The sequence below is a fragment of the Trematomus bernacchii genome, unplaced genomic scaffold, assembly GCF_902827165.1.
Source record: "Trematomus bernacchii unplaced genomic scaffold, fTreBer1.1, whole genome shotgun sequence".
NCBI classification, from domain to species: Eukaryota; Metazoa; Chordata; class Actinopteri; order Perciformes; family Nototheniidae; genus Trematomus; species Trematomus bernacchii.
The window spans coordinates 759,921-784,730 of NW_022988007.1; the positions used below are offsets into that span (position 1 = coordinate 759,921).

The following is a 24,810-nucleotide window of genomic DNA, read 5'->3' on the forward strand; positions in this document are numbered from 1 at the left end:
CAAGTACAAGATCTGAGTACTTCTACTTTTACTCTAGTACAAGATCTGAGAGCTTCTACTTTTACTCAAGTACAAGATCTATACTTATACCACCTCCGTTTATAGCCTATGAAAAAAACTATTTGAAAACGAAGGCTAAAGCTAACGTTAGCAGATAGTGACAATGTATGCTAGTTAGCTAACTCAACGATTCCTTAAATAATATTGCGACAGAAAAACTTTTCAGTGCACATCACGCTCTGCCGCTCAGGTCAGGGAGCTCTGCTCTGAACACCTGAACGGCCCGTTCTAACAGCTGTTCACCAGCGGTCCAGTCTGTGCCACAGTGACTCCGGACCACACAGTTAATATTAACGAACGCACCGTAGGTAATGTAGCTGCTGAAGCTAGACCCTCATCCCGGAGCAGCAGAGCCTTATTATACATCCATGAGCAGAGCCGACAGGCAGGAAGACTCCAGCACACAGCTCGCGCTTCATTATAATATATAAAAAAAGAACACCATGCGTGTCATGATGGCACATAACAGCTCGCGGCCGCAGATTACTCCGGGTCCCAGACCCCCCCATACCCCAAAAATATTTTTATTGCAGATCTACATGAATCACACAAACGACCTATTTTGGATTCAAAATGGCGAATTTCGCCGAAAGGTGACAAGTTTGCATCCCTGACCAATAGATGACCAAGTCTTGGGAAAAGCTGAAAATGGGACTCACTCTGACCTTACTCCAGTCCTCTTTTGTTCAATCCTTACAGTCTTCCACAAACCTTAGCCTGGCTTGGCTCTATTTTTTGTTAGCTTTGCACGACTTTAGACCTGCACCGAGGAGCCCGTTTGAGAACACTTTAACCCAGGTATTGTGATGACAATTGTCTCAACTGAACCACATTGCAAACCTCATGAATCATCAAGATAAAGATGGTTTTTCAAAGCAATCAAACAAACCAAGCTGCTTGAATTTTAGACAAAATGAAAATGAACTTGTTTATTTGCATTATTCGAGGTCTGAATACGCTGAATCGTTTGCAGTGGCAGCGTTTGCCAAGAATGTTTTCATTAAACAAAGACAAAAAGGGAACTTCACACAGTCAAGTTCTTGGTCCTTGGTCTTGGAATGACCTTCAATCAAGCCTAAAACTGATGGCACTTGTCTCTGTAGCATGTTTTTAATTGAAGTTGTCTGAAGTCCTCACCACCAGCTGCTCTTGCAGTAACAAGTAGTGTACTTTTCTTACTGTCCTAATGTGCACAATGTAGTGACTGCTTTTTCGTCTTTTGTTTTCTTAGTTATGTTCTCTGTATTTTATATGTTTGTGTTGTGTTATGTGTAACGTTGCTGCCTTCTTGGCCAGGTCAGCATTGAAAATGAGATTTTATCTCAATGTTTTTATCTGGTTAAATAAAGGTTAAATAAAAAAATAAATTAAAAAAAGTCATGGATAACCCATATATTTGCACTTATAACAATTTATACATAATATAACACCGGACCCTACATTGAGTGTTGTATTATGGGTTGCTTGTTAATCAAAGATACAGGAGTTTCTAACGGCTCGTGTGAAGTTGAATGGAGTGCGTCTCCCAACACCGTTACTGTAGGAACATCTGGGGACAGAATCGTCCCTCAAATGACCGAGAGTTAATCCTGACGCTGACTGTCAGGCGGACTGATGATAAAAGCCAAGAGAAATCCTTCCCAATGCTTCCAAGAACCTGACAGTGTCTCAGGATGTGAGTGATAGGCACGGTAGATATACTGTATGTAGGTTTTATGTTGAGCTTTAATGGAAGTATTTAATGTTTCAGTTTATAACAGAAAAGGATTCAAGATGTGGATTCTTTTCTCCTTGGACTAAATTTCAACCACGGCTTGTCTGAACTGCTTCAAATCTTCAAAATGTGTCAGCATGTGTCTGTGACTCGGGAAGTAGAGCACTCGTCCACCAATCAGAAGGTCAGAGGTCCTATCTTCATCAACATGGTAACTGAAAACGTATCTGTTTCAATTGTACCTTGGCAATTAAATTCTTTAAAGGAAAAAAAAGGGAGAAAAAAAGCGCTTAAAAGTTCATTTAGGCCTTGTTACTAATTCACCAGCACTTACAATGGTATGACTTGCTTGAAGTGAATATATTTGCACTTTCCTTGTTGTTCGGAGTTTGATTCTCTATGGTTTTTGCACTTACTGTAAGTCGCTTTGGATAAAAGCGTCAGCCAAATTAAATGTAATGTATTGTGTCCTTAGGCTAGTACCTAACCCAAATTACTTCTGACGACACAGGGAACATAGACGGGCAAAGCGCTATTTAATTGCAGTCTATTTAAAGTGGACCTATCATGCTATATTTAAATGATATATTGTAGGGCCATACCTATATAAGGTATATTTATACGTTTCTGTTTTCAAAATACCAAACAGATCATGCATTTTAGCCATGCCTCATTTCGCTCTATGTGCTGTTCTCTAGCACTGTTTTTGCACGGGGCTGATTCTGTGAGCTGCAGCTGACCACGCCCCCCTGCAGGAGAGGGGAGCCGTGCTCTGATGAAGTCAGAAGAGGGGGAGAAAAATAGATCTCCGTCCTCCGTGTTTTATTATATTATTATAGGCCTATAGAGTCGTTATTCATTTGTTTTAAAGCTCAATAAATAACAAAGAAGACCTTTGACCGGCACTTTTCTAATTTTGTCCGGAAGATTTAAACTTTAACGGACATCTTGACCGGCGAAAGAAAACCTAACTGAAACTCTGCCGCACGGTCCCCTCGTTCCTTGGAAGAGGCGGAGAGGTGGGTGTTTGTCATCTGCTGGTGGACTAACCGGAGAGAATTACAGTGCTTGCCTCGACGGGGAGGGATTGCATTGAATTAAAGCAGCGGGAGCAAACGCTTGCCTCGGGGAGGGAGAAAAAAAGCCACAGCGGAGAATTAACAGAAGGGTAACAATGTCAACCATGCGCGGGAAGTCTTCTTCGCTGCTTTTGTGGCAGACTACAGCGCCACTTACAGGCCTGGCATATGTACTACAGCGTCTCCAGCGCTTTCGAGCGGCAATGGCCGGCCGTGGCCCAACCCCACATTTCCCTGATAGGTGGAGAGTTGGCCCAATAGCCGTAGCGCCTCCGTCCTGACGTCAGGACAGTGTTCAAATCTGGATCAGTTTTTATCAGATCCGTTGCAGCCCCTTTTTTAGAAATTTGGGTATGGAGGAAAATAGAGAGGGTTGTGTTTTCTGACACTTGGTGAGTTCCCTGGAACACCGGGGACACATATTCATGTAGAAAAGACGTACAAAAGTGCATTTTGCATGATAGGTCCCCTTTAACATTCAACACAATAGGACAAGTATAGCCACGTTTCCAAAGAAGTGTATTGAACATATATCTAATTAGGAAAGGAATGATATCAGGAATGTACATTTTATCTTATCGTTTTATATACTTTAGATATAATGCAATTATATCTGAAGTATTAGCCACTCATTGTGTTGTTTATGTATTGTTATTTTTGTCTTTCAGTTTATGTGAGTTATATATGTTGTGGGTTTGTGTGATGGTGTGATGCAAGTGCTTATATGCTGTCTGTTAATGTGGTCAATTAGAATTAGTTCTGTTTTGATGAAGGTAATGTGTATCAAAAAACATTGATTGTATGAAAAACATTCCTATTGTTGTCTTCAATTGAAGCACATCCCTGTTAACATGATCTTTTTGGCTGAAGTTGCCGTTTACACCTCAAATATTTGAGGTTAGGGTTAGTGTAGTGAGTTAGGTTTCTGATCCTTACCATCGCACCAGCAGACCGTGCTCCAGAAAGTTCTTCAGGTTGGGTAGTGTCTGCTGCAGGTCGGGGGTTGTCAAACCATGTTGATATCTCAGCTGCAAGAAAAGGGAACACATACCGATCATTTACCTACCACCACACCTTACATCCTACAAGCATAATAATGTGGAGTGGCTAGCACACTGCGCATCACTTAGACACGTATGCACATTCTCCATGGTCGGATGTTGTTAGGAGAAGAAAGAAATACCACCATCAGGAGAGGTCTGAAGTCTACATTCTTTCACCATGACACATTTCTTCTCTCCCCATCAGACCATTACTCATCTGGACACACAATGGGCATCCTCCCCTGATAACAGGCATGTGAGCTAATATATAAGGCGTGTGGAAAGACAGGGGATGAGATGCGGGTGTAAAAACATCTGGATGAAATGGGGCAAAGAGAGCGTATTAGAAAACCCCATTACACTCTCCTATGATCTCTCCCTTGCTCTTCAATAGACCCACTTCTAAATGTGGCCTTGAAATTTTCCTCCCACTACAGTGTTTTATTTCATGATGATAGAATCAAATCCAGTGAAAAAAAATCAACAAGGCCACCTTGAAACACTAGCTCGGTGCCAGGAAATCTCCTCCAACAGTTGAGCGATGTCACAGCAAGCCAACTCTTGTCCCGGAGAGTTTATTTAACCTCTATTACTGAACAGCAGAGGAGCATCATGCCGCACGTCCAGCGTATATCTCTGAGGCCCCTCTGTCACACACACACTGCACCAGCTGACATCTGTTTGGTCTTCACTTCTACAGCAACCACTATCTCACACACACACACACACACACACACACACACACACACACACACACACACACACACACACACACACACACACACACACACACACACACACACACACACACACACACACACACACACACACACACACACACACACACACACACACACACACACACACACACACACACACACACACACACACACACACACACACACACACACACACACACACACACACACACACACACACATCTCCACAATGGATGAGTGACATAATTATAAAGACATTAGAGAAATACATCTTTGAGCCTTAAAGGGCATAGGTCACATTTACTTGTTTTTTTTTAATTAAGAATGAGATAAATAGTTTAAAGGTATCAGCAGCCCCCAAAATACATCAATAACTGTTTTCTTGTATAATTGGGTACATTTATAACCAGAATCCTGCTGTAAAACAACTGGTTATGCTTGACTTATAGCAATAGGAATGGCATAAGAGGAGGCCACATGTTCATTTGTGTCAAATTTCAACTCAACATAAAATGGCCAAATCCCATTCCGTCTGAATAGCTGCCAGAAAAGTGTGTGAACTGCATGGTATGAAGGATACGATATGTTTCATGTCCCCATCAATGTTCCAGTGTGTTAGCACGTGTGTGTTTCTGGCCTAAATTGGTCCAACAGTAATGATGGTATTAGAGGACGACCTAATCAAAGAAACTCAGATTAAGGGAGTCAGACAAGAGGGGCGCCTCAAAACCCAGATGCTGATGGAATGGTTAGAACCTATGAGAACAACATAGAGATCCATTCATGGCTCAGAGTAAACCTCAGGGTCTGACCAAGTGACGCTGCGCTGTCCACTGGGCCAGGCCAGCGGAATTGGGTTTGAGCAGGAGGCCAAGATCAATAACACCACGAGTTTAGAAACAGAAAGAACATAGCAACATTGAGCAGGGGGCTTGCTTGTTCTGCGGCCAGATGCTAAAAAAAAGTAAATCCCAATCTAATGGAAATTTCAAGGACACGGTCTAGAAAGTATGAATCAGAAAGCGTGAATCAGATATGAGCAAAGAATAAATATTATGGCTTCAGAAAGTTAAACAGCGTTTGTTGGATATACTGTATGCTTTCTTTGATTCTCAGTCAGAAGGCTTAACAAAATGATATCTTTAAATTCCATTACTTGCCTTGAGCTCTGAAGTGTGTGTAATAAGCACACTGCGTGTCTGACAGGAGCCCTATGTCAAATTACACGGCTGTATGTCTGCGAGTGTGAGGGAGAGAGGGAGCATGAGTGTGCATTTCTATGTGTGTCTGATGTTTTCCTCGCGAGAAGTGATCAAGCCAAGCGTGCAGCATATAGAAACTTGTGCTATGTCTCAATTTGTGTACTTCGGTACATGTGTTTTTTTAAGCGCGTTAAAGTGTCCCAATGTGAAGTATTGCAAGATGCAGTGCAAGAGAAGTACCCAGATAGATAATGTTTAAAAAGTTGAGTGTGAAATGCTGGACACTTCTCACCTCAATGAAAGTTGCGGGCAGCAGCGGTTGTGTTAGATCTGGTCAACACAGTACTACACAAATACAAGTTATTTGTGCTGTTTTTTCCTATATTCAATGCATGTACTGTAAAGACTGTTAAACACCTGAACTTTGAAACAACATCCACAACATTAATCTGGCTATATAATATATCATATATATCATATTCCAATAACTTGCATATAGACTCTTATTGCACTATCTCACTTTAAAAAAAAAAACTTTTTTAATTTATTTTTTACTATTTACTTGCACTATATTTTTCTGTTTATCTGTTTTATTGTGTTGCACTGTTGGAGTGAGCCTGTGACCTAAGATTTTCATCGTCATAACTACACTGTAGCTATGTTCGTACGACAAATAAAAAACCTTGAAACCTTGTACCAATATTCTTGTGTCGAAGGAAGCCAACATTAATTCTGTTGGGTTATTTGCGCAGCCTGTAAGGATTTACTACCATTATATCGCTAGTTTGCCGCCAGTGCACTTCATTATTATAGTGTTCGCTAATGGGGATAAAACAATGGGATGTACTGGCTAAGATTTATTTATAACTGATGCCACAGCCAAGCTAACAAAAGAGAATTCCACTTGCATTGAAGCTGGCTCAAGCATGTGCCAAACCTCTGCCAGTGGGCACCAACAACACTTGAGCTAAGTGTCTGTTTGGCAGCAGTGGGTGACGGCTGCGTCACACCATCTTTGTAGTGAGATGTGTTAAACACTTTCAGACAGTTTGGAAGACTAAATATTGCAGGCCTACTGCTGACCCAGTCCTCAGCAACCAGACTCTATCAATATTCATAAACTGGTCTGGCCCTCCCTGGTGGGAGCTGCATTAGGTTTCTCCTCAGAGTGCACGGTGTGTGTGTGTGTGTGTGTGTATGTGTGTTGCTTATGGCCTTCGTCCTAGGAAGGCATACATCCTGGACGCTGGCTGTCGAAAATATGCAAACCCCCTCCCTTCTTCGCTGCTCTCTTGAGACAAACATTACTGACCTGGCTGTGTCATCTGAGTGAAAAGAGAACAGGGAATGTTGTAAAGGAAAAATAAATGTGTAAGGCAGCTTAAGCTGAGTGTCATTTCCAATTATTGGCACCATCATGAAGGTCGTGAATCTATGAGTCAAAACAGTGAGTATCTCAGAGAAATTCTATACAAACACGGCAATGAGAAACAACCTCTGAGTGTTCCTATGTCAACAGCTCCGGACCAGATTATACAAATTGCTCCGAATCAGTCCACCTGAGACAGCTTGTCATTTCTAGTTTCCCTTACATTTATCATTGTGATGGATGCTGGTGTAGTCCTTTGCGTGAATGTGCTTATGTGTATGTTAGAGTGCTGCTGGCCACGGGGTCTTTGTAATGGGGCTAACCAGATCGTGGTGAGAAATGTCCCTCACCCATTGAGGGAGGCTGTAAGGCGAGAGGAGTTGGTAGGGGGGGTTCTTTCACATGATGACATAGTGAAACAGATCCAGCCAGGTCCCCCTGCCACGGCTCACACCTCTGTGTCTGGACACTCCCTTCCCTGTTTAGCTATTCTTCTAAACCCATGCATTGCTGTGGAGACTTCCTAGTGTGCGTATAGGGAATCTGTTGCTATGGCCTGTTGCTATGGCCGCAAGGTTTAATTTAAGTTTAGAGAACTGACCGTCACATCTGAAAATGTGGGGAATCATCCTCATCTATCTCAAAGATGGAGAAACACCCTAAATATTGCAGCAGAGTAAACAGTCCCAGCCTGCCAATCTACTTGAGCCATGAACACACAAACATACTGACTAGAGCCGGAGGGAAGCAGACAGTTTACAGTACATGCCACCCATCATTCGGCAAAACCTGCTTGTTTGCCCTGAGCTCCGTACAGAGGCTAAACAAACACAGCCTGGCTTATGCCACGTATTACAGTTTCCCTCGGTTTGTCAGTACTAATCACCCTCACATCAGACCACAAATGTGGGCGGGCTGCAGAGAACTTTGAGGTTGATTGCCGCTGATGTGGCGGTGCAGGTAAAAAAAAAGCACACCTCCCCGCTACTCGCATGCTATGAGGTCACTTTAGGAGACCCTTGTCAGCGCAGACATCTCAACTGGTGCATATCATTAGCATCATTGACAAGTGGTCATCCATCCTCAATGGAGATGAGCAGTGCAGCTGGGAATCTGAGACACAGGATATTTTCATCCAAAAGGTTGTGTTTCATGTGTCAGGAGGTTAACATATCCAAATCAAACTCTGGAGTATCCTGTGCATGTCTGACCTGCATCAAGGACAATTACCTAGTTTAGCTTTAGATTTATAAATCAAGTGGCTTTTGTCCACAGGGGTAAAAATAGAAATGGTTGTTTTACAGAGTACGTATGTTTTACATACTCCCTAGGGAAGATAATCAGGGAGCTCATTAGGTTCTATGACAGCTTGTTATAGAGGGGCTGACCAGGTGTTCCTCCCTCCTACATCCCTCTGGTCAAACTGTGGACTGGATACTTGAGCAGAGACTGTGAGGTTGACACAGACATTATTCTCCATTCATAGACCTCATAGTATGCAGAGAACTGGAGCTATGGGAGATAAGCTGTCACTGATCATATTTCAGGGCTGTGTCTGTTCTTGTAAAGATGACTGATTCATGAACAGCTAACATGCCGGTGAATACAAAAAAAAAACTTTCAGCTCTTATATTATTATAAGAGCTGAACGATAGCATTGTATGATGAAATATCAAAGTATTAACATTAGAGTGAACCATTATGTTACAGTGTAATAGAACAGTTCCTGTTGATTATACTGGCATTTATACAGATCCTGCAAGGAAATGCTAGAAATCAGCATGCTGGGTTGTATTTTGAAGCCAAAGCTAATTGTGTTGCAGTCACCTGAAGGCCAAACACTTCGCTCAATTAAACTGCCAACATCAACCCATTTGTTTGTGAAAATAAATAACTTTAGAAATGACTGAAGCTTAAACAAAACAGCTCAATTATTATTCCAATCTGACAGTTGTTAATGTTAATGAGTCCAATGCAATAGTGAAGACTGTGTTAGATTCTAATAAACCATGCTTTTAGCTACTGTTGCATTCATTTCTATTTGAACTGAAATGCGTGTTAATGCATAATGGCCATTCCTCAAAGATTTTAAGACTTAATTTCAAGAGAGACGAGCAATAAAATGGTCAATAACCAACAGTTTCTTTCCTCGTGAAAGCCATTTTTGGGCATCCACAGTGTCCCCTGAAGCCGATTGGCTAGCGCATGAAAACCACATAGCCCACACATAGTTCATGTTTCTTTCTTTCAAAGCCGATCCTAAATGGTCACTCTTCATTGTACACTGCTATGTCTTTTTTCAAATCTAAATTGAGAGAGCTGGTTTTACATCAATGATTTAATTGTCATTGTTAGCTAGTTCGTGCCTCGGCTAACACGAGTTGTATGCAGCTAAACTAACTGTAATTATGACCAACACACAAGCACTAGGCATTGCACAGGTTGTATTGCTCTGCATCCTGTCAAATAGTGCTGCATCATTATTTCACCCGCTTCCAAAACAAATGCAAGATCAAGATCTTTGCAACAAGAGGCGATGGTAGTCAATGAGAACCGCATTCTTCATTCCAGAAAAACACTACTACTTTTGTCCTCAGGGGACACCACAATTAACAAAAAAGAAGGTTTCTTGTAATTGCTTCAAATCTTTGTTTACAGCTACACAAAGCTCATGATCTATTTGTGTTTGCCAACTGTTGTTCCCAATTTTTCGAAGGCTAAGTCCAGCTTTGAGGGAATAAACAACTCATTCACCTCGGTGGGCTGATATGGTTAGTGAGACGTACATGAAAACACTCTATTTACAGATACAGAGATTTTATGTCTGATTTATTGTTTTGACGTTACAATAAACAGTTTGACTGGTCCATAATAACCACTGCCGGTATCTGTTGTGGCCAAGCTGCAAAGCCAGACCTCACAAGTTTTTGTGTTACACAGTATATTTATTTTAACCCAGAACATGCAATATAGCAGCTATGTTTGACTATCACTTTGAACATTGGAAATAAAACAATGAATATTTTTGATCTATCGCCTTGTAGCTGAACCAGAGAGTGAAAACTTGGTAGAGACCATGGCAACTGCTGTTTATTATCTTACTTAAACTGGACTTTCCCTTTCCCAGTGTTTGTAGCCCTGAGACATTTTTAAAAAACATTCCAAATTCAAACTGGCCCACATGATCTCTAAATGCATTTTTGTATGTGTAACTTGAGCACCTATTCTGACATTTATTTTAGCCGTATTGCTAATATTAGGCTACATTAACAATATATCTCAAACTTACACTCTGATTGGAGATGATGAGTCAAATTGGCTTTAAGTCATGACTTTGGTAAAGCATCATTAAGAAATGATGTTATTATATTCCACCATAGGGTCCCTTCATTTGGAACAAAAGAGTGTGAGAAAAGGCAGCCAACAGTTTGGTCCATGTCTTACTCCTGGCAGCTAGAACAGATCTGCCAGGAGCCGATTGCAAAAACATTCATTGTTAACATGAAGGTTGAAAACGTACATACGTACTGAAACATTCATCTAGGGAAATGTAGCCAGAACAGAAATGTTTGGGGTGATAATGTAAGGTTAACAAATACACACAGAACTACTTATGTTGTCAATAGTTGGAAAGATGTAAGATTGTACCTTTCAGTCTTATCAGCATGCGTCTTCATATGCGTTTTGCCTTTGTGAACTTTATTTGATTTACATTACACAGGATTCCCCCTCTGAGAAGCTCTTTCTAGCTCACTGGTAGATTTGAAATGGTTGATTATATTGGCTACAGTGCGGTGCTCCAATGATTTCGCCCATCTGGCTTATCGTGGGCACATAATGAAACTCACTTTACTGTATACAGCCTTCACTCATCCACTAAATAAGTTACAGTTGACCAGGACACATAGAAAAGGGCAGAGACAAAGCGGCTGCAGATGGAAACTGTGAACAAATGTATATGTTTTACATGAATATGAGAATAATATGTTAATTGTTATTGGTCCTTACTGTTTTGATTTGATGTATATTTTTAGCAATCCTCTGTCGTTTTTTGCTGACCTGCAGTTTTTTTAGTTTACATTTGCAGCTTTGTATCCGACTACGACAGATAAAACCTCACATGGAGCAATGGAGGTTCAAAACCTCAACAATCATGCGGTTCAGCGTTGAATATGAAATCCAACTTGATTAATCACTGCAGCCTTTCATGTGTCTCAATAAATATACAGAGCAAGGCTGAAAAGTTGTTTGAGTCTGGCTAGAGTCATATAATTCATTCACAACAGAAATGTACTTCCCTTATACTCAGAGCAGTTTTCTGGCCTTGAATACGTGCCACGGTCATCATCCTCCGGTCTTTAAGCCAAACTGGCAATCTGGATTCATAAACACCACTGGCGTTTGCTTACCACAGGAAATATCTTCCCACATATTCATAGTGAGAAGCATCTTCCCTTGTTTTTACTTGTCTTGCTGACGGTATTTCTTCATTTTCCATGCTAAAGTTTGAGTTAATTATTATTCTATTTCCAAACCTTTCCACTCAGTTACATTGGATATAGACTAGGCAGAAAATGCCATACCGAAATGTCAACACTCCAACGCAATTACTATGGCAGTGGTATAATGGAACGAGAAATTATTATTCATTCAAATGGCCTGGCTTCAAACGTTCCAGAGGACAAACAGAAAGAGAAAAGAAGGATCAACAAAGTATCATATTTTTTCTTCTTCTGAGTGGAGTTTATTTTCATAAATTGTTGAGACATAGTAAACCTCCAACACAAGTACAGTAACTGTATAGTAACTATTAAGCTCTAGGGATTGTACCATACATTTGTTTAAAATAAATACTCCTACAAAAAGATTTGAGCTGAGGCTGTGGAGTCCACCAGTGACACACGCACACTTGTTTTGCCAGAGCCATGTGTGTTTGCACTGATTAGACAAGTCAAATAATGTTACTCCCATCAATTCCTGAAAGGTGTCAAGCAAGTGATAAAAAATGGTCTATGGTACCCATGGTTTTAGGCATTAGTTTTGAGTGGTTGTTGAAAAAACATTAACACCACCTCAGGTTGTAGCAACCAAAGTCAATTGTTCTGCTGAGCAGCAAGCAACAGGAAGAACTTGTGGGACTACCATGACTCAAATGTAGCTAACATCTGTCAAAAGAAATGGAACAGGAGCATTTCTGTTTTTAAAGAGATGGCTTAATACTCATAGCTTACATGAGCCTCTATCATCTAAAGGTCAGTGTCTCGGCTAATAGAGGCCTTTAAAGAATCATAGCAATTCAAATCTAATATTAACAATTATCTTGTTTAGGGATGTGAAAAAGATAAATAGACCTGAGCTAAAAAAAAAAGTATGGTGAAAAGGTGTCATTTGGTTTTTACACCAAGTTGGAGGAGTTCAGAAAGCTTGTCATTTGGTGAAGCTGCTGTTCAGCCATACTACTAAAACCTCTGAAAAGATTGTTTGCTCCAGTCCTGTAAAAATGTACCCATTGTGTTGTAAGAGTCCAATAACCAGCACATTGCATCTTTTACATGAATAGCCTTTTAGAGTCTTGGGTTGTGCATGGGCTAAAGCCTTTCACTTTCATAAACGTATCCACACCTCTAGATTATTAGATAGCAGATAATGGTCCAGTATGTTTAAGATTATGGTGTTTGACTAAGTTATTGACTTTAGCAGCGGCCTTATCACTGTAAGATGTTTAAGAACCAAAGCAAACTCAACACTCGCGTACATGGGAACTGCCTGACTGCATAGTTCATACTATATGTTTAAGCACTTCCTTATAAGCTGAAATGTAATATTCGTTGTACTTCCTGTCTCTGTTGCCATTTCAAACAAGCGTGTAATAAAACAGTTTTTAATATTGCACACTCTCAGTTCTTCCACTCTGCTCCCTTTACTCTCTCGCCTCCATTCTGTCTCTGTGGTAATGTAATACAGGTGTGGTGTACTCACTGTGCCCGAGTCTGATTCAAACGCTGCCCTAATTCAAACCAGATTCTTCCGTCGCATTACTTGTTGTTACACTTTGTGGAGTATCGTATTGCCGCCAAATTCAGTCAACAGATTTACATAATTACGGGAAAGGCTGTGTGAGATGAATAGGAAATTCAGTTAGGGAGACCACCGCTGACAAGAGACCAATGTTAGACTCCTGTGACCCCAATCACTGCAGGGCGGGTGGGAGCTGGGTATTGCCATTCAAGCAGTCCTAATGAGATCCTTTCATGATGTGGTTATTTAGTCTGTCGATTGGCTGGTCAGAAGAGAAGGCAAATGAGTCACATGTGCTACAGTGACACCTATTGGACGAGCCACCATCTATGAGAGTGGCTTTGATCCTCAGGGGTTAATGTCCCTCACCACTGCAACAACTATTGCCCTAAAGTAACCCACATTGGCTGACCCTGTTTGTGAAGTCACAACACTGAGGTTAACTTCCTGTTAGCAGTATTGGCATGCATCATCAATCCTCCATGGCAGCTCTAACAAGGACTCCTGGAGCCTGGACACGGCACACCTACGAGAATATGCTAATTCACTGCTTTGTAGATTCAAAGCATACAGAGCTTTTTCTTGAGGGATGCTATAAAAGTTTGTGGTCAGATGGGGAAAGGTGGCGAACAGTAAAGGGCACAAGGTCTGTGAAGTCCTGAGGGAAAGGGAGGATACCATGTACAGGTCTAATGTCTTCTCCTGGGCATGGAAAGATACATGCATGGAGGAACAAACAACAAACTTTGTCCGAGTTGTAGCACGCCTTTTAAATAAGCTGCCAAATATAGTCATTCAAACATTATTTTAATTTAGCCATAGCCAATTTAGTCTGATCACACTCATTTTATTATTTGGAATAAAAGTGTTGTGGTATTTTACAAGGGAAATCTTTTTTTATATGCGTGTTGTGTTCCCACAAGGCCCCTAGGAAAATACTAAACCAGCGCTGGGGATGAATATATGGTTTGTGGGCAGGTGCCTATCCTGGCTTCGTGCTGCCCACAATTTCTCTCGCTTCCAATGCTCGTGAATGGGCATATTATTTTCTCTTCGTTTCCTCTTCATTTTGTGGATGGTTTTACGACTGAGATTTTCTATTAGTATTACCACGGGACTGGAGGTCACAGCCTGGGCTGGCTAACTGTGTACATTCCCCCTTGATCTGTCTCGGTTACTAACTTTGAAATGTATTGCTTTCAAAGTGATGGTTGACGAGAGCTACTTATCCAAATGTCTGCAGTTGTTTTACCAAGTCAAAAGTCTGAGTGAGCCATAACAAGAAATGAAGAATGGATAAAACTGATCTGGGATTTGTTGTTTCTCACTATTCCAACATGTAACAACAAAAGGCATATTTTGCATCTGGCAAATAACATTCTAAACCTCTGTCCGCTTACTTCATAAAAACTATTTTTCCAGTTGGAATACAACCTTGATGACAGTAAAACAACCACGTCTGGCCTACAGTCCAACTGGCTGGCCGACTACATGCCCTATCAAAAACAGTAACCAGAGAGCCCCAGATTAAACCTCAGACTTCCAATATTTCACAGAGTTCAAAAGGATTTCCAGACAGATCCCGCTACTATTCTACCAGGGTAAAATACGCAGCATCAAACTGCTTTGTGAAGGAATTTGGGCTAGTGAGGATAAGAGTTTAAATTGGAAAACAAGAGTTCTTTCTATATCCACACCATGAAGGATTTAGCTATGATTATCATATGCAATATACTGTAGGTTTATTGATTTAATTTATGCACACAGGGCATACTGCAGATTTGAAAGATAGTTTGTTTTTGTGTGTATTTGTGTAACTTTGTTTGTGGGGGAGCCAGACAGAGCCATCAGGATAAAGTATGAACATATTAAGTATTAGCAGGCATCCTAGCTGTAAGCTGGCAGATCAGATGTGCCGTGGCTCTTGTAGAATAGATTGGAGATTGTGATGCGCTTTCCAAGAAACACTTTTTGTTTTTGTGTGTATCTGCATAGATGTGTTAGTGGGGGATGTAGACAGAGCTATCAGGATTTGGTTATGGACATATTAAGTATTAGCAGGCATCTTAGATATAATCTGTGCCTGGGCTATTGTACAAGAGATCTGAGACTGAGGTCAGCTTTCCCAGAGCCACGGCAAAGTCCACATTAAGTTGCAGAAAGAACAATTACATGAGAACATTAGACAGGAAAGTACATTCTTTGAATGTGAAATATGGTATAAAAGGTCAGCACTAATTCACATTGATTTAAGTCACGCTTGACTTAGACTAAATTGTGGAGAACAGAACTAGGATTTCATTACACTGTAATGGTTGAGCAAAAAGTAAAGAGAGGGTTAGAAGTGAGTTGTTGTAAATGTACCTCCAGTAATCTCTGCGTCACACATTTGACTGTAAACTAATTGTCAGTAAAATTCAGTGCGTATCTTTAGAAAATATAAAGCAATGATGATTTCTTGAAAAGAGCGTATAAATTAAAGAGCAACATAGCTATACATTAAAGAAAAGAAAAGAAGAACCCTTGGCTTTCTTTTTTATTGGCCCCAAGTATCAAATTGAAACCTGCCATGGTATGGGAGGAGTAGAGGCCGTGTCCGGTTCACTTTGGAGAGCCCGGAGCATTCTCTGCTCATCTGGGTTTGTTCAACTGTGACCCTGCATAGTGTTAAGGATGTTAAACCTTTTTTCTTGCACGGCCGAAGGGCTGCTAAGATTGGAATTTATAAGTCATAGTCCAATACAGAAAGATTAATGTCATAATGAATAGCTGATCAGAATCAGGGACGATTTAATGTAAACAATATTTGATCTCACCAACAAAGCAACGCGACGCTTGTGGCAAAACCCCCGTGTGGAGCGTTAGCGTAGTTGTTTTCAATCAGATAAAGAGGTGTAATCTGCGATAAGACTGGCGGATCCAAGCTCACTTGGAGTGCTGTCCAGAGTTCAACCCGCTCTACTGTATGCTTAGTGATAACAGCTCATAGCTCTTAATTTGTTTGCCTATGATACAATGATTACATTCATTAGCTATGCAATTCCTCTCCAGATGCAGCCAGCCAGACAAAAGATATACTGAATACATTTAAATATTTTAAACATTTTATAACATTTAATACAATTTGCACTAAATCGCTGTACAGTTAAACAACAGAAACCCATAATATTGGGTTCTCCTAATAGATCAATTTTAGTGTAATGTCTCAAGGAACGCAACACGAGTAGGACTTTTAGAGAGAGGCAGAAACAGACGGATGAACAAGAAACACATAGCTATTGTGTGGTCATGTTTTTTTTCCTACCACACTTTTGGTAGCCAACTATGTGGATTATTCCATTAATTCAGCATGAGGGAAAGAGTGTGAGGTTGAATGTGTGGTTTGTAACTCTCTAATGAGCTGGAAGGAGGCCACTGCTGTCTTGAACTGAAGGCTAAAGTAAAATGAAGGTCAAGCCGGCTCTCCTGCAGCAGCCAATTCATATCAAAAAAGATGCTTGCAGCTTCAGGAAAAGCAGCTGTACTGTACATCATCTTTCATCTTATGAGGGACATTCAAAAGTAAGACATCAAATATTTTAGATCAGGGATCCTACAGCTTGAAGCAAGTAAGATTTAAAACCTTTGGAGCCTTTTTTTTTATTTATTTATTTATTTTTTTAAATGGCACTCTTAATGACATTTATGACCTACTTTACACACATTTTCTGCTATCTGGATCTTGATAATGTTGCGAGAAGCATTCGGTAAATACAAGAGATGTTACCAATTATTAATAGATGTGAAAATAAACAGTTCATAACATTCCACTGAATAAAAAGGTCTTCTTAGACTTTTGCTGTAAGGACCAGCTATAACACAGTTTGTAGAAAATATTACATTTGACAAAATCAAAATGAAAGTCGAAGGAAAAGCTACATAACCAATCAACAACAAATCCAAACAACTGAATAAACATCAGCTCTCATCTGTTGGATGTATTGATCATAACTCTGTGGTCTGCAGACTGGCCAATTGGTGCCGTCATGTGGAGTGAGTCTTGTCAACTTAGATGGAAAAGATTAATTTTGACATTGCAGCTGGAAGCTTGGTTCTCAGAGTAATACTCAGCTCCTCTCAAGAATAACTTTATGCTCCAAACTGCTTCCTGTGACCGTTATGCTTGTGGTTGGGCTGAAGCTCCAAACATAGGAAAGCCAAACACATGAGCTGACGTATATTTGTAGTCGGATGCATATTTAGCTTGTGTGCAGTTTCTGCGGACAACATCCTAATTGCTCTGAAAAGCACAAGCCAACGACTTCACTACGACATCTTTTAACTTCCAAATAGGGTCTGTTTCCATGGTGACAACAGGTTTGGCAATCATTTGTCCACTAAACTTAAGATATGTCTGTTGGCGCCATAATGGGGGAGTAACAATCTACATGTATAGGGTAGCAACAAACAATACATTGAAGATGCAATCTAACATAATCTATATATATATGATATATAAGCTTTATCATTTGTTGCTGGGAACAACATTTTAACAGCGCCTTCGACATCTCACATTGCAATGATTTTCCTTTGAAATTCAATCAAATTAGCCTCAATAGAATTATCCTTTAGGTAGCCAAGATTCCTTAGTCAGTTTTATTTTCTTATGTTAATACTGAATATGTATACAAAAATATGTCTCAAAAATCTCGTCTATTCTCGTACACAGCACCACATACAGTGACATTCAGTCCCTGCATTTAACCTATCCAAGTATAAGGAGCAGCATTTTTCAGTAAGTGCAATGCATTTTTTTTCATAAAACAAGTTACATTGTTCATTCAGCTAAAAAGTAAGTTATCCAGACTTAGAAAAAACAGCTTACACTAATTATCTTCAAAGCGAAAGAAAAAAAAGGACCCTGTTGCAGCCTCCTTTTTTTTTACTTAAGCTGGTGTTTATTTAACGGCTGTTTTCATGAGCCCCTTAGCCCCCTTTACGCAATAACTGTAAAACGATGATTTGGCCTCTGGGACAACAGGCCTGGACCCATCACAGACGCTTCATTAATAAAGACAGAAGGACGAGGCTGGGTGAAGCAAAGATGACACCCCACAGACCCTCTCATCCTGGTAGAGTAATGGAGGCTGACATCAGGGGTGATGGAGATACTGGCCTAATGAGGTGAAATGTATTTGATTGACAGGAGTGTTGGAGCGACTGACATGCAGAGAAGGAGACTAATTCTGACATTATCTTGATGAAACCAAATTAGGGGAAACCGACACTGACCCTCTTAACTTGATGAGGAGTGCCACTAAAAGAGATCTGTTGTCCAGAGTGGCTTTGTTAATTCAGATGGAAAGCTGCTGATTGGCCAGAGTCAAAGGGCTGTAATGAAATCCACATGGAAGCAGAAGGCACTGGGTAGCAGCAGTAACAGAGTCAGGGTGTCTAGATATTTTTTCAAATAGTGACCAGATGAGGCCAGCATTGTTTTATTCTAAGAGCTGTTTAATGTCACTGAGCCACAGCAAGCCCTGCGCTCATGATTGAATACCTCTACTCCCAAACACCCATGTGACAGCACACAGGCCTTGATGAATTAACAACAAAAACAAGTTTTTCTAAACTCGCTGACATAAAATATAATTGGTCTCTGCCCCTCTTTATTCTTATGACAAGTTAGTGGGGGCCGCAGGAGTGAAGTTTGGCAGCCAAAAAAAGCCCACAAGCAGAGAGAAATCTTTTGTTTGTGTGCCTTGGTCCAGTTTCCCCTCAACTTCACCAAGAGAAAAACAGAAAACTGCAGATATTTCGACACACAGTAACATAACTATGATCTATGGAAGAGATAAACCCTCCAGTGAAGACAAAACTCACTTGTAATGGACTGTCTGATTGGTTTTGGTCTTTCCTTTTATCTCCCGAGCAGTAAGTTTCCTTTGAACCCAAGCCAGCATTTTTAGATATTACCACAGAAACATGAAGTGGAGTTTAGACGGAGGAGTTATCTGTAAGTGACGGGACTTCAGAGAGGCCTTGGTGCTGAAGCAGAGAAGTATAGCATGTAGTGAGACAACAGGAGAGCAGACTTGAAACAAACAGGCCTCGGATACAAATTCAAACCATCTGGAAACTGCAGAGGCACTATTAAGTAAATGATGGAGCAGAGCAGTCAACACTTTCCAAACACCCAGAATCACAGCAAATCCGTCCTCTCAGAAAGTTCCTCCAGTCAAACCCGCAGTCTGACCCGTGGGAGGAAGATGTTCATAACAACACAGATTGATCTTAAAAGACGATATAAGCAAATTAAACATTTCCACTTAATGTATCATCTCTGTATTCTCTGTGGACCAATTTATTCTGCTACCATGAAGAAACTACTGTAACCTCTCCATCCTATGACGTCTATGCAATCAAAAAACTCTATAAATAACATGACATTGTGGCTTGACTTGCTAGAGACACCAAACTTTGGTCAACACTTAAATAATCCAAAAAATACTTTGGCACTTACTGTATGAAATTCTCTCCGATCATTCGCGATTTCTCTTAGTCATACACACACATACACACAGACACAGAACTAACATTTACTTCTATCCTTATATTTAGTGGAACTAGCGCGCCTATGGTTTGCGGTGATGGACAAACCTGGAACTACCAACCACAAAATGTGGAAATTCAATTAGACGAATTTAAGTGTTTCATAAAGTCATAGGTGGCTGTCCAGAGGAATTTCCATAAAACCCTGCAGCTCAGGCATAATCGCAGCATGCTGACGGACTCACTACGCACACGCCCAGAACTAGAAACCACAGAACAGTGACACACACTTACAACTGCGGTCTGAGAGTGGCTTATAAAATGCAACTTCTGGAGGATGTCAGGCTGACAGACCACTCGGCATTGTACTGGAGTGTCACATGCTTCCACTCTTTCTTTCTTATCAAACATGGAACCTGCTGGGCGGTAAAGGCTTTACAAGCACTGCACCTCAGACAAACTACCGCCTTCCCACAATCTCCTTGATACAGCGAGAAAGGAAAATATCCGTTTATAGAAAAGGGTGCTCCTACTTGTTGTAAAAAAGGGTCCCACCAACAACTTACTCTGGCCAATGAGTGGCACTGGATGGGAGCTGTAGCTAACAACAAAAGTTTGTGATGGAAAACAGAGACCACACAGTAGGGCTATGAAAACCCATGGGCATAGAGAAGTGTACGTTAAGGCCTGGGTTTGGTTAATAGGTAGCTTGAACAAGGACTTCCAGTCAGAGAACCAAAGAACGACCAAACCACTGGGAGACGTTTTTTTGGAGCAGAAAAAACAGTTCTTATCTAAATGTCATTTCTCAGTAGTGTTTCTTCCTGTCTGAGTGCGGGGAGCTGCTCAAGCTTTTTTACACTTCTCTTGTTCGGCCTGGGCCAAGACAAACAAACACTAGGTTGCTCCCAACTTGTGTTTCAAAAGTAATAGCCACAAATATTACATAAGTAATTATTATAATTATAACTGTCACATATTTGGAAAATATTTATATAAATATATATTAAAAATAATATATCAATATTTATCTATATTCTGCATTTTGTAATGCAAACATACAAGCCTATTATCTGATACAACTCTTAGTATAATGTATTATAGTATAGTACAGTAAGGTATGAAATGGTACGGTATAGTATTCTAAAGTAAATGATAGTATAGTATAGTACGGTATAGTGTAGTATAGTATGGTATGGTATGGAATAGTATAGTACGGTATAGTTTATCATAGTATTGTATAGTATACAGTAGTATGGTATAGTATAGTATAGTATGGTATAGTGTAGTATGGTATAGTATGGTATGGTATGGTATAGTGTAGTATGGTATAGTATGGTATGGTATGGTATAGTGTAGTATGGTATGGTGTAGTATGGTATGGTATAGTGTAGTATGGTATGGTGTAGTATGGTATGGTATAGTGTAGTGTAGTATAGTATGGTATAGTGTAGTATAGTATGGTATAGTGTAGTATGGTATAGTATGGTATGGTATGGTATAGTGTAGTATGGTATGGTGTAGTATGGTATGGTATAGTGTAGTATAGTATGGTATAGTGTAGTGTAGTATAGTATGGTATAGTGTAGTATGGTATGGTATAGTGTAGTGTAGTATAGTATGGTATAGTGTAGTATAGTATGGTATAGTGTAGTATGGTATGGTATAGTGTAGTGTAGTATAGTATGGTATAGTGTAGTATAGTATGGTATAGTGTAGTATGGTATGGTATAGTGTAGTGTAGTATAGTATGGTATAGTGTAGTATAGTATGGTATAGTGTAGTATGGTATGGTATAGTGTAGTATGGTATGGTGTAGTATGGTATGGTATAGTGTAGTGTAGTATAGTATGGTATAGTGTAGTATAGTATGGTATAGTGTAGTATGGTATAGTATGGTATGGTATAGTGTAGTATGGTATGGTGTAGTATGGTATGGTATAGTGTAGTATAGTATGGTATAGTGTAGTGTAGTATAGTATGGTATAGTGTAGTATGGTATGGTATAGTGTAGTGTAGTATAGTATGGTATAGTGTAGTATAGTATGGTATAGTGTAGTATGGTATGGTATAGTGTAGTGTAGTATAGTATGGTATAGTGTAGTATAGTATGGTATGGTATAGTTTGGCATATTATAGTAAAGTACGGTATAATATTGTATGGTATGGTAATGTTTAAGTATAGTATGATGTAGTGTTTGAACAACTCATTTAATGTCAAGTAAATTCATATAGTGTCAAGTCAAGTCAGATATTATTTACCTTTCGCCACATGATGACAGAAGTTTTCTCATGGCATGTTTCATACAGAGCAGATCTAGAGCACAGTTATGTACAGAACGTGTAAAACTATGCAATAACAGAGGCTTTATACTTCAACCATTGACAGACCTGATCTAAAATCCAGCATCAGAAAACAGGGGCTTCCTCTCTTTGAATCAATCAGCAGAGGGAGAGGGCTGACAGCCATCAGCCTGCTGTCTCATGTCAAGCTGTTAACAAACTCATAATACAACCCACACCACCACTTATGTCCTGTCAAAAATCATTTATTGCTTGAAATGTGATAAAGTACACTAATGACATGCTTTTCACTGTCAACAGAGATCTTGTTTAAAGTGGCACCTTAATGGTGTTCAAATTCAAAACACATTGTCAAACTCAGGGTTTATAACTTATCCTATATTAGATATAAGGAGGGGGTGATTATCCAACATTTGTACAGCATGTGGCCATGTGTACAGGTTCAGGTTGTTCTTCTGTGGGCTAAAGCAATAACATACACATTAATGGTCTGCTTAAAACAATAAAAATAAACTTCACTTGGTGCTTCATAGCTTCATTCATCCTTCTCTTTTGTGATCAAGGTGACATAAATGACGTTGACTTGGCACTACATTTTCTAATGCCTGTCCATTATATGTTTTATCATATCAATCCCTGTAAAATGGGAAACGGATGTGGCTGTTATGGAAGGATGAAGACAATGAGTGGCAGCCGGCAGTAGAAATGGCCTGATTGCTACCAGGCTCTGTCTGGAAGTCAGAGATGGTGGCGGAGCCGGGGGAACCGTGGTCCAGGGTGCAGGTAAACAAACAGCGTACAGTGGGCTGCATTATGATTTCTGAACATTGAGGAGTCTGTTTGGACAGTTCAGATGTAATCATCTGTTTTTCTTCTTTTTTTGGAACACACCGAGAAGTGAGTCACAAACCGCAGACCTCAGTTTCGACAAGGAGAGGAAGAACAACAGGCTTGTGAGAGAAACCTGGAATAGTCCCGTTTAATTTTTTTTTGATTCTTATTCAAAAGAATCCGAGACATGGAGGAGTGAATAAATAGCACACATTTGACCAGATATAGCCGGACTTTTCTGCTAGGAGCAATGCCTTACTGTATACAGTATAGCAAATAATGGATCCTTGTCCACTAAGACCTTTCTTTCCCTATGAAGGACCCTTACTCACTATAGGTAGGTTCAGGAAATTGGCTCTGACACATGATAGTCATCACTCCTATCTCATAATGTTACCAATAAATATAATTGAAGGAAAGGTTGTAAAACATGTGACAAAAGAAATCGACATTAGCGTACTGTGCATTTCAAAACTACAATTTGAGTGAATTAATGTTACACAATCGCAGTGTGCATAATCATTTATGATTCACAGACTAGTGGATGGACACAGAGTAAACACACAGCTGCTTACAGGAAAGTCAATTGTGGAAAAACAAAATGTATGTGCAAGTATTGTCGTACCATTGTTCTACTATAAGGACTCAACAGTATCACAGAAATGAAATAAGGTAATAGGTAGAGAAATGTATAGAGTCTTGGCAACTCATCCTGAGCTGGAGGGAGTTGTGAAGTGGTAGGGAGCTGTGTAATGTTCTGTGTATGTCTTTGCTTGGGTCATAGGGTTTCTATCGAAGCACAATCACATGAGCTAATGTCCGCAAAGGGCTATGCAAAGCCCTTGTCGTTTCTCTTTTGATAAGGGTTATGAGCTTTGAAACAGAGGTGAAGGAAGGACCTCAACTTTGGTATATGTCAAATGAATATTATACATGCTTACAGTCACCCCTCTAAACCTGATGACACCTACAGAACAGTTTATTCCTACTGTATATCATTATTCTTTTAGGATCAGGGTTAGAAATAGCAAACAGACATTGCTCTGCAGTCAGCTAATTCAGACAGACTTATGTTTAAAACTCAATTTCAGAGATGTAGGATGAGGAATCATTTCTTTCTTATATTATATTCAAAGCAGGAGATTAGTTTATGTGGATCATACCATGCCATTTAGCTGCATGTAACCTAGCTCTTTTTTTTTTATTATTACATTTGAAATGTTTGTCAGTTTCATGTGAAAATAATGCAAACATGCAGCCTGTTTACTACACATGTTACTGTGTATAATGCACAACAGGCTGTGATATTATGCAATTCACACCAGAATTTACTGGATGTATTGGCCTTATTTATGTCAATAATTAGTCATGTACAAAATATTGCAAAATGCCCCTAGATATTTACCACGTCTAGTTACAAATTTCCACACTTCTACTGTTCATTATATTAAGTCATTTTTAGGCAAAATGTACTCTTGCTAAAGCACCTAGAACGTTTTCCAAATAGCTTCAAAATGAATCCCTCCACCCAACCGGCTCCTGTTCCGCTGCTGCCACCTCCACTAACCGCTAAACACAGTAGGCTCCCCCATGAGTCATAACTGTGTTTTATGGAGCCACAGTTGCCACTCTTAATGGCTCTCGGCTCTCTGACGTTTGCTTCAGACCACCAGAATGGCACTCTGCCTGCAGGTCATGGTGTAAAATTGCACTGAGACTTGGAAGGTGGGAGACTGCAGGCGACTTTCCCCAGTAGACTCAAATCAAGTTTAACTCAGAGGTCATCTGCTCGGGCCACAACACATTTGCTGAGTTTGAATTCCAATACTAGCTTTCCTGTGCCCCACAACATATGATACGGCAGGCTTAGTGACTAAGAGCTCATTGCTGCGCCTAAAGAGCTAGCTTAGCATTGGTTGTCATCTAATCAGCCCCACATG

At 40.1% G+C, this 24,810-nt stretch overlaps 1 protein-coding gene across 2 annotated transcripts in view; it reads right to left on the bottom strand.

The window, feature by feature from the left end:
- Positions 1–24,810, bottom strand: part of uvrag (UV radiation resistance associated gene) — a 105,632-nt gene that overhangs the window by 14,997 nt on the left and 65,825 nt on the right. For both annotated transcript variants that reach the window (XM_034117322.1, XM_034117323.1), the window contains one exon: positions 3,790–3,881. In XM_034117322.1, the coding sequence (XP_033973213.1) occupies positions 3,790–3,881 (92 nt within the window). The remainder of the gene's footprint in view (positions 1–3,789; positions 3,882–24,810) is intronic.